At 35.7% G+C, this 11384-nt stretch overlaps 1 protein-coding gene across 12 annotated transcripts; it reads right to left on the reverse strand.

Moving 5' to 3' along the window:
* Positions 1 to 445: 445 nt before the first annotated feature.
* LOC148736571 (uncharacterized) lies at positions 446 to 9104 on the reverse strand. 12 transcript variants are annotated; one of them, XM_088754314.1, is made up of 6 exons: positions 8882 to 9103; positions 5617 to 5694; positions 5419 to 5473; positions 3951 to 4147; positions 3591 to 3735; positions 446 to 2643 (listed from the first exon to the last, which is right to left on the reverse strand). In XM_088754314.1, the coding sequence occupies exons 4-6, from the start codon at positions 4074 to 4076 to the stop codon at positions 2576 to 2578; spliced, it is 339 nt and encodes a 112-aa protein (XP_088610440.1). In that variant the 5' UTR covers positions 4077 to 4147; positions 5419 to 5473; positions 5617 to 5694; positions 8882 to 9103; the 3' UTR covers positions 446 to 2575. The 12 variants fall into 12 exon arrangements, with proteins under 12 accessions (XP_088610440.1, XP_088610441.1, XP_088610443.1 ...); XM_088754315.1 differs by having other exon boundaries at positions 5563 to 5694; XM_088754317.1 differs by lacking the exon at positions 8882 to 9103 and adding an exon at positions 7472 to 7583 and having other exon boundaries at positions 3951 to 4118.
* Between the last annotated feature and the right edge of the window lie 2280 nt (positions 9105 to 11384).

Below are 11384 nucleotides of genomic sequence, written 5' to 3' on the forward strand. Positions count from 1 at the left end.
GTGCGGGGTGTTCAGGTAATCACTGGAACCTCGCGAAATCAACCTCATTTTTCTGTTTATATTTTCTAAATATATGAAATGTGGGGGTAGCCAGTGGCTCACTCAACCCTGTTTTATTAGTCATTTTCTTTGCTCTTCACCCATCCTATATCTAAAGTTATGTCCTGTGTTTGCAGCGACGACTCAGTATCAGACTGGCGTATTTATGACATAATACATTGCAGTTATTAACGATACATGTTGGATGATGGTTGTCGCCATACGACCTCTGAGCGTGGCATCCAAAATCTCAGCTGAATTTCAAAAGGAGGTCCCATTCAGACCTGCCAAGTGTTCCATCTTTGAAAACAAGCGACAAGCTCAAAATCGGTGCGACGTAAAATACCTCATCAAAAAAGTCATGAACAACTGTATGATTGACAGTTATCACAATCTTTACAATCTATCCAAAAAAGAAATAAATATTTAATGCTACTAAAAATAATCTCCCTAGCAAGTGTAGTTAGCTTCGTAACTGTAAAATCAGAGTTGATTGTTCAGCTCAAACTAAGGTCAAAGCTATTAGTGTCCATCAGTGATTTGCCTTTCTCTTTTCTCCGAACGCACGATTGCTCTCACATTGAATATAATTAATTCAATACAGTACAATTCAATTTTTTTTTAAAAAACAGCAGATATTTACTATCAGAAAAGAAATAATGAGAAGAAACCAAGGAAATTTTCCCTCAAAGGTGATTTGTATTAATTAAACGACGATATTTTATAGTTGTGAAATTATTTGCAACGAATCACCAAATTCAAAGTGACTTTACTATGGGTACGTTTCATAAGAATATAAACCATATAAGTTGGGTCCTGGTGAAGTACACTTAATATACTGATATGAAACTTGTTCAGTGGAGAGCATTAAAGATAAATGATGTGTTGTTTTAATCCTATACGTGACAAGTCCGCAGTAACAATTTAATTTAATTTTTTAATATACTCAATTTTATTTATACAGGTCTTAACATAATATACAAATTAAAGATAAATTAATGATTATTTAAAAACTAAAAAATTCAAAAGATCTGAATAATTAGGTCAGTTTATACAGAATTCGAAGATTCCTCATAAAAATAAACTGCCTCAACGAAGAGAAAAAAAATTTTTACGTATAATATAGTAGCTCAAATAGTATAATTAACATGACAATAATTATTAATTAATTACAAAAATCTATCCTTATTTCCATTAAATTTGTTTTGATAAAATTCATTAATACTGTTCTTAAATGATGAGAAAGATTCAATCATTCTAATGTGTAGTGGAAGACAATTCCACAGGTCTACAATATGATTAAAAAAAGAAAACTTAAAAACATCAGTTCCAAAAAGGCCTTTCCCCAGTGTAACTTCACCATTTCTGATGTTATATTTAGACATCTTAAAATTTACACATGACAAAACATTAAATTAATACAACCTTTAAGGCATTTAAAGAAAAAGCAAATAAAAGCAAAAGAAAAAGCAATTCCTTGAAAATGAACTATAGAGTTAACATTCAAAAGTATGCTTAAAGGGTTAAATGACTTTCATTAACAAAAACACTTTCTGGCTGCAGCATAATACTTGGTCTTGGCATTTCAATCAAGAGTGTATTCTCTTAGGCTAATTATTATCACTTAGGTTCTAGAATCAATATCGGGTCATTCTCTTCACTTAGATTATACTATTTAACATTTTATTGTAATGTAGCTAAATTGATCGATGATTTCATTTCCATTGATTGGTCTAATGCGGCATGATGTGAATGAACAGTTGCATTTTGGTTATACCTTTATGGAATTAAGTTGACCTAACTTTGATACAGCAATCTAACCTGATTTCGAACCAGATGGAGGGTTTTTAAAGTTCATTTATCAGTGAAATGTTCAGCAAATTAATTTAATAAATTTTAATTAATCAAATTTGTGACTGCAAAAATACCTTAAATTTACTTACAGTAAATTATTACCCTAAGACTTCCTTCAGAGCTCAACTAAGGCAGATGATGGAACTTTAGACAACTTTCACTCATGACCATTCTGCTCGCTACTTACAAATGTTTGCATATCTAAGTAAAAAATTAGCAGTGAATTTTGGTTTTGAGTTGGCCTCAGTAGAAAAACAACAAATTATTCATAACATTCTAGCAAAAGCCATGTCTTTGAGGAAGTAATTACTGTAACTGTTTTGGTCCTTAACTGAGCCCTTTTTACACAGTACACAATCCTTGTTGACTAAGTGTAACTAAAATAACAGAGCGAATGGCCCCTGGTAAACAAAATGGCTCCCCAGAATCCAAATTTGCACAACACTCAAAGTAAAGAGGGCCATGGGCAGTGCGGATAATGTTCTTTCCCAGTACTTGATCATTATTTAAAACATCACTGTAATTAATTCTGTTTCTTAACTAAACCAGAAAAATTCTATTTCTGAAATAATTCATACATGCATTAAACTGAAATTTACATTCCTTTAGTACATTCCATTTGTAACTCAAACCATCAGTTACATACAAAACGTGGTTGTTTAATGACAACTTCTGCAGTTTTTTAAATACTGTATTTCTTGTTGAAAAGGTCTTGCACATGAGCAATAGTAAATTGCTGATTATTTGCACCTATAAAACAGAAAGTGAACAAAAGCCTTAATATGTAAACAAGATATAAATGGTAGCTACATGTAAGTTTCACATGAGGATTCTATTAAATGGCCCATACACTTCTTTGTGGTTCAACTTACATACATGTACCATAATTTTGAAAAAGTCACAACACCTATAACATTAATGTTTAAAAACTCTGGAGTACTTGAAAATAAATTATTCTTAGTATCAAAAGCAGTCCCTGTCAAATAGGATTTTGTACTGTAGTCCCATGAGATGCAACCCCTCACTGAAATTCCTTGTCTCAGACTCTAAGGTAGATGGCAAAATTGTTATATAGGTGACTCAATCAAGACATTGCCCTGTTTGCTAAGATCACAGCAGTGTCCGCATCTTGATCTTACTTATTAACATCATCTTTGATGCAGCTCTTGAAGACATGCTCCCTTCCTTGAAACAAAGTGCCAAACTGTTACATTCATTTTTCATAGTTCTTAGCTTCCATTAATGGACACTTCACGAGGTCCACCAACACCCACAAAAAGGATGTTTTATGTTCCAGTTTTCCCACAAAATGGCAAACCTTAAACAGTGAATGAAATATCTGCAGTGCTCTGTTTGTAAGGGTAACTCATATAGGGTAATTGCTTTATTAAAATCTTAATGTATTGCCTGCTAAGGCGAGGGCAATCAAACACTAGAAAATATACACAATGTACACCATAAAACAAGAGAGAGGCAGGACTGGGGAGGAAAACGGTTGATCAAGGGTTGGTTAAGAGCCTATCATCTATTATATGGCCACAATCCACAAATAGGATATTGGCTGCAGATGCCATCTTTGGTTTAAAATGCAAAATAGTACACTCGATTCCATATTCTTAACCTCACTCAAAGTGAATAATTATGGTGAACTTGTCACATAAAATTTCACTGTTTGAAAGCAAATATTGTCTTCTTACCAAAATATTCTCGAAATTTTATGCTTATCTCTTGATTAGTTGCAAGAAATGCTGTTCCAGCCCTAGATCCAAGGTTGTACATTTCACCACTGATATCCAGATATAATGTGGATGTCTGATAACCCAAATCTTCAAGAGCCAGGATCTATACATGCAATAAAATAAGGCAATTAAAAAGGTTATATTATCTTCAGTCTTAATTATTAAGATATAGGTCTGACCCGAAAATACTTCTTTTAAATCCCCTAAGGAAATGCTCAATATGAATAACTCATAATTACCGTTAGTATTATTAATGTTTTTTGAAGGTAGGCATCTTAACTCTATCAGGGTGAACATACACAGCTGTATTAATAGTACCTCTTCCAAGAGTTTCTTTCTGTGTCTATCAATTAGTTTTCTTTTCTGCTCCTCCGTGAGTTCTGATACTTTGACATTTAATTCTTTATTAACTTTTGCAGAATCCACAAACTTTTTTTTCTCCATGTCACTTCTTTCTCACCACTTTTCAGATGCTTTCTTATTCTTCTGTTGGTAGGTAAGACCTTTACATTCATCTGCAACTCAGTAAAAGAACATATATGATTCATGAAAAATATATGACCAAGTGCACTAATCACATGCATTGATGTCAGTCAAGACCACATTACAGCCACATAACACTTACTGATTACTAAATTAAAGATCAGTCATTTCCCAACAATGAGCTATCAACACATTGATGATTCAAAATAATTATAAATTGTATTGTGATCTGCAATAAAGCTTACATTTGACCACTTGAAAAATGTCAAGGTATCAATGAAAGGCCTGTTTCCTTTCCAAAACTTCATGCAAGCTAGAGCAGTTCTGAAAAGAATGTCTGAGTGAGAAAACAATTACTTTTATAGGCTACAATAACACAAATCAAAACCATTGTTCCTAATATTAATAGCTATGATGTCAAGCAGTAACAATACTTAATCATGACATTACGCATTATACAACATAATGGGTTGTATGCAACTGACATTACTTACAACCCATTATACAGGTTTTAGTCATTTGTCAGGCAGTGCTGGATCAACTTGTATTGGTATGTATGTATACACGTATTTGTCCTGAGACCCCCTCCTATCTGGAAGAGAGTCTAGAGTAGACATACAGGATAGCCCCTTCAGTGTTGTAAACACTGGTATCAATGGGGGTCCTGTTTACCACCCATCCCACCCCAAGGGAGGACATCCATCACACAGTATTCTGGTGCATGGGAAATTAACGTCTCCTGCCCCTAACGCTGCAGGAGACAGGACCTCCATTTCATTGTCCCTATCCAAGAAAACTAGAATATCTAAACATTTCTTTATGTTATAGAAAGGTAGCATATCTTTCTCAACTATTTTAAGCCCCTGAGTGTTGGTCCGGCCGGGGCTCGAACCCTTGACCTCCTGCACAAACATTGTGCATTTACAAGAACTCATAACCATTACATTAAACAGTAAACTTTGAATTAATTTGAGAAATTTGTGATCCTTACAGTGTTGCTATCGATTTACATGTGAGTATAGTGTACATAAAAACAAACATGAAACCAAAAACTCAGGTTTGACAAGGAATGTAGATAATAGCTGGAAGCCAGGGGAAAATAGGCAGCTGTGCACTTGATTTTCCAGGCTGGAAAACTATCTAGGGTCTTAACAATCTGTAGTAATGGATTGTTATAAACCTGTCTGTGAACTGTCAATTTCCGTCTTTTAATGATATCGTCTTTATCCCTGCTTTAAAAAGTATTTGAATCCAGGGCCATACCTACAGCTGTATTTAATGCTAATTCCTACTTATAACTTACATTAAGCCACAACTGACTGCACCTATACAATGTAGTAAGTATGGATAAAACAGGACTGAAATGAAAAATAATGACAATATCAGCATTGTAAGAAAATGACTGAGTATCTGTAAATCAAATATATTTTCCTTCTAATACAAGTACCTGTTTTAAAGAATTCAGCACAAAATAAATTGTAAGAATTTGGTCCTTAGACACCTTTGAATCTTTTTAATGTGGCATCTGCAGAAGAAGATGATACTTGTGGCCTTTTTCTTTTCTGATTCCCGACCACTTCTGCAAAAATCATTCAGTGTAAGTGTTATATTACTCATTATGCTAAAATTAGTAATAATTATCACTGATGACAGCTGAATAAACAGGCATAAACTATTTTTAATTATATTAATTTTGATCAAAGACCATAAAAGTGTTATCATGAGGAAAAAGGAAGAGGAGAGGAGAAAGAGGAGGTATGCATCAGAACTATTGAGAAATACTGCAATAATGCCTTGCCACTAGTTACAGTATTCGTACATGCTTGAATATAGTATTTAATATGCTTTAGACAACAGACAGAGGGAGCAGAGTTGGCGTAGTGGTGAGAGTGCTCGCCTTCCACCAATGTGTTCTGGGTATTATTCCTGGACCCTGCATCGTAAGTGGATTGAGTTAGTTGGTTCTCTACTCTGCTCTGAGAGGTTTTTCTCCGGGTACTCCAGTTTTCCCCTCTCCTCAAAAACCATAATCATTTGAATTTACCTCATTTACAGTTTATTTGGATTTATACACAACCCCACAGGCTGTTCAGCTCTAAACACTATTGTGTCTAAATAAAGGTGTTATTATCAGGGGTTTCAATAACAATACTTATAAGCGGCCACTGAAGGTCTAATAGACAGCTGTGACCACTAAAATCACTTTTTATTTTCACTAATGAAATCCAAACAGATGGCAGGAAGAGGTCCTACAGGTACCGGTAGACCGCCGGTAACCGCTCTTTATGGAAACTCCTTTATCATTATTATTATTATTATTATTATTATTATTATTAGACCTACAACAGACACCCTCTACTTCTTCCTAACCTAGGATAAACCGAACCTTGCTTTGACAAAATGAGCTTGTGGGTTTGCATAATAAAAACACTAATAATAATAATACAACTATCTTAAATTCGTACAGTTGTAGTCAAACAAAACAAAACAAAACAAATAAAAAAAATTTTATTCATTAATTACAAATTATAATTTAATGTTGGCTTCCACCCGCATGTAGAAGAGCATAATCGAGACGGGAAGTGACACGCAAGTTTATTGGAAAAGACGAAAAATATTTTACAAACAATACCAGCTGTTGCCAAATTTAATTATGGTATCAGTCAAAAATATTATTATGATACAAGTGTAAGACGGCCAAAACGGTCGACGTAAGAACAAAAGATCCGAGGGAAGATTTACAAGTTTATTACACAGCAAATAAATGTAACGGTACAATAAAAAAAACGGGAACGAGTGACACTAAACAATAAATAAGAAAACAAAGTTCCAATGAGCCAAATGATGTAGCAAGATTAAAATGACTTAGGAAAAAGTACTTAACAGTAAAAGATAACCTACAGACAGAAATAATTCAGTAAAGAAAGGAAACAAACAAAGTACTTGAAAACAGGAAATTGTGTGACAGAAACTATCAAAAATAGTGATTGCTACACCAGGCATGAATTCAACAAAGATTACAAGCTAGGCTTAATATTACAACTTGAGCTAATACAGTATAAAACAGTGAAAGGAGAAAATGAAATTACTAGTGTAATGAACCCATAATTTGGTTCTGAAAACACAGGAATCATAGCAACAATGAATTGGAAGCAGGTAAGCAAAATATTACAGCTGCTAAACGAAAACAATTGAAGTTCATATAGCAGAGAAAATAAATAAGATACAGTAGTAAGATAAAAAGAGTATGTGGCTAAACTAAGCAAATTCTAACCCGAAAATCACTACAAAAATACAATGGAAACAACTACATGCTAAGCTTAGGGCTCAAACAAACATAAAATACTGAAACATACCAAAAGCTAGTATAGCTTAGAATCCGCTTTAAAGACACTCTCAGGAAGGCAACAAATCAACTGAACTCACCGAGCAAACAGTTGTAACTTATAGTAAAGTACAGGAAAAGGTAAAAATAACTTAAAACCAAATTTGGGCTAGGAGCGATTAATTAAACAGGAATTACATAAGGGAAATCGGCAATTAAACAGGAATTACATAAGGGAAATCGGCAATTAAACAGGAATTACATAAGGGAAATCGGCAGTTAAAGGAATAATACAATTAACACATTACTAACAGAATTAACACATTACTAACAAATCGCTAAAATTCCATAAAATAGAATAAACAGAACAAACATGTTTTAAACAACAACAAACATATGAAACATGTGTGAACTGCGGTTATGAGACGTATATGAGAACGATCCTTCGCAGTAAAGCACTATTTGAGCAATAGTGAAAATCAGACCTGAAAAAAATTTCAGGCCTGTGCGGGACTCGAACCACTGACCTGACTCGAACCACTGACCTGACTCGAACCACTGACCCGCACAGGCCTGAAATTTTTTTCAGGTCTGATTTTCACTATTGCTCAAATAGTGCTTTACTGCGAAGGATCGTTCTCATATACGTCTCATAACCGCAGTTCACACATATGTTTCATATGTTTGTTGTTGTTTGATTTATCATCTACGGGTTTATATCGAATTAATTTGATGGCCTGCTCCCAGTTGGCTTGTTAGCTCAATTGGTAGAGCGCTGCACTAGTATCGCAGAGGTCAGTGGTTCGAGTCCCGCACAGGCCTGAAATTTTTTTCAGGTCTGATTTTCACTATTGCTCAAATAGTGCTTTACTGCGAAGGATCGTTCTCATATACGAAACATGTTTTAAGTAGGAAATAAGCCTAGGTGACTCTGTCACACAAGAATGGCAACGTGGATAACACAGAAAGTAAAAGTCAAATCGTGTTTCAGAGCTGTCTAAATTTTAATTAATTGGTGCATAATTTCGGTGACGGCCAATGTAGTCATCAGATTTCAATAAAACTTCCGCGTTAATTTATTGGATGTTCTCTTTGCATATGATCTTCTTATGTTTTTAATGTTTTCAAATAAAAACCTTAAATTTTAGAAATCGATGGATTACCTTGAAATGCAAATACACATGTATGATGAACGTGAATGATCTTGAGCTTGAGTAATTAAAGCAGAGTTAACTGTCTGATAGTATAGAAACTGTACCTCATCACGATCTAAATAACATCCAATTAACTTTAAGCGTTAGGCTATTATTGACATATAAATGCATCTACGATGTATACGAATTGCTAGTTTTGTTTGATTTGTGGAATTATTGAGATAAAATGCGGCACAACCTGGTATAAAGCTACAGCCGAGGTTAACCAAATGATTTAATAAGCTTACCTGGACTTGTGCCTTCGTCAAACCAGTGTCCGTTGACGCTTTTAAAACCATCTCCTTGTACATGGTTGCCGTTCCAACCATCCCTCCTGCAAAAAACCGCTCTAAAATACCTCTCTGTTCATCTGAGATACGAGTACGTTTCGCCAATGTATTTCCTCACGAAGAAAAACCACTATCTCGCTGAAGGCTTACCAGACGGCATGTTGTGGAATTTGTTACTCGCGGGCGAACGTGGATTATTCCATAAAGCGATTTCATTGGCTGCTCCAGACAATGGCTCAAATAAGCGGCATCAGACGGCTCAGATGGCCCAGACGATCATTTCACTTGGGTACTACCCACATTCTCAATTGAGAAATACCGGGTGTTACGCTATGAGAAAATGTGACACGGGTGCTTCAAACTGGCATTTTCGTTTACTGATAAAATGAGTTGCAGAGAAAAGATGTGAACTCTGCAACAGCATTGCTTGTCGTTCTCCTCATAGGGATATCTACAGCTCGTTCATAGCTATAGTAAGAGTACACTGTGACTTCAACAGACGATCCAGAAAACAGGAAACAGTAATTATACCTCTTCTTGCCTGTTCAAGGCGGATTGAGAGCAATTGGGCATTCATTCCGCATCAGCCACGCTCTATAATGTTTCGTCATATAATGCATTGCTAGCTTTGGACCCGACCTTATTTGAGGGGGATAGATCACTATTTGGCTACCTTCTTGGAAAAGAATACTAAATAACTAACTAGTTGAGTTGATTTTTCAAAGCCACTGTTTCCAAAATGCAAGTATTTGATGTAGGTATACCGACTCGCAGTCGAGTCTGCGGTGTCAGCTGGTGCAGTGATTACTCGAAGCGTTTCTTGAGTTCCGAGCTACGTAGAAATGGTTTTATTTCCAGATGTGAGCTTTTTTCGGACTGCTGCCGGGAAAAGGTGCGTGCGAAAAATATGAACGTGCTCCGTGAGTCGTAGTCTTACAACCGGCACGAGTAACTTAACAAGGCACAGAAGCCTCTGGAGAAGAAGTAGTATAAATATAAAGATTTCGAACGTTGGCTTTTACAAATATTTCGGCGAAAGTTGTGGTTTTGCAGGTTTGACCCTTATAAAACTTCCTTTAAATAAACAAATATTCGAACACAACACTTTTCTTTGTCGCACATCTGCAGTGATGTATTATGGGCTATGCCCTTTGCAGATCTTTCGCTTTTTTTTACACCTAAAATGAGCTTTATCGATATCCCCCGAAGTACTATAAACATTCAATTATGATACATTAAATTATGATAGGAGTTAGATAACTGTTTGCTCCTGTTTCGTATATGTAACAGACGACCTTAGTTCTTGAAACCACTTGCTTCATAGTCCAATTTTTTATTTTTGCGTTTTATCTCAGTAGTCCTCATTTGGAATTAATTAGCGTTATTCTGCACGTGAGAATCATGTTTCTGAACTAGCAACATTGCGCTTACATTTGGTTCACGGTTCGGTTATATCCTCGGAGACCCAGGGGCTGAGTCGATTTCAAGTATGGGCATGAAGAGCCCCTGGGGACATTGTCTTACAAGACTAGTTCTAAACGGTCGCAGTCGTTCTGCCATCTGATTGGTGCCAGAAAATCTTTGTGTTTTTCTGCCCTATCAGAGTAAGGTGTACTTTAGAAACCTTTCGTGTGTTTTAACACGAACATATATCCTGGTAGCTCAGTTGCTCGCTATGTTTGTTGGACCGTGCGACGGAGATTTGCTTGAAGTGAAAAGTTTCCGTCTCAACAAACAATGTAAGAGAAATCGATCATATTGTCCGCGAAAATTTTTACCAGAAATTATACTGAATAGTATCACAGGTATCACTAGAGAACGTGTTTTCAAGTTTGCGAGGTTTGTATACAACACGATGGTTGCAGTCATTGATATGTCGCTTTAAACGTTAGACGAGATTTAAGCTTAAATCTTTCTAGATTTTTTACATAATTTGCTATGACTGAAACTTTGCCAATCCCGTGAAGTTATTTCGTCGCACGGGCCACGCAGGTATGTCGAGCAACTGGTACTAGCGTATCTTTCCGTGCGTGCCAAAATCTAATCCAATCTACGCTTGAAAAAAAAGAAAAGCTAAGCGTGGAAACTGTTGTTTATTAGATGTGGGTAGATGACCCTGTACTACTAAGCTGACATTTGCAATAAAGCAAACCCGCCCTTTCCATCCAATATTTCTTGGTCTTTGGTTTTCTTTTTCCCATTGAAAGCAGCATCGGATCGATTCCCAATGATCAAAGGTATTTAACTTGGTCTTCAACAATCGACAGAAGAGGTGAAATGACAATGACCAAGGGACTAGAAGAGAATCCGTGGTCTTCCCAGCTCAAGAATTTCAACACTGTAGGCAGCAGTTGAAAGATTACCGGTAAACTCTTTCCAAACCACTGCGGTAACTGCCCGAAAACATCTCTCCTCACGATGTTCTCGTTAATAATTTTTTGTGAAGGTGTAGTCTGATCGT

Source organism: Stylophora pistillata, chromosome 3, assembly GCF_964205215.1.
Source record: "Stylophora pistillata chromosome 3, jaStyPist1.2, whole genome shotgun sequence".
NCBI classification, from domain to species: Eukaryota; Metazoa; Cnidaria; class Anthozoa; order Scleractinia; family Pocilloporidae; genus Stylophora; species Stylophora pistillata.

What these genes read in the sequence shown, in the direction of transcription:
- LOC148736571 (XM_088754321.1), bottom strand. Translation starts at nt 4,076, where the DNA reads ATGGAGAAAAAAAAGTTTGTGGATTCTGCAAAAGTTAATAAAGAATTA. An exon ending in GAAAGAAACTCTTGGAAGAG is followed by an intron (nt 3,736 to 3,950) that starts GTACTATTAATA and finishes TTGCATGTATAG; the next exon opens with ATCCTGGCTCTTGAAGATTT. An exon ending in AAAATTTCGAGAATATTTTG is followed by an intron (nt 2,644 to 3,590) that starts GTAAGAAGACAA and finishes TCTGTTTTATAG; the next exon opens with GTGCAAATAATCAGCAATTT.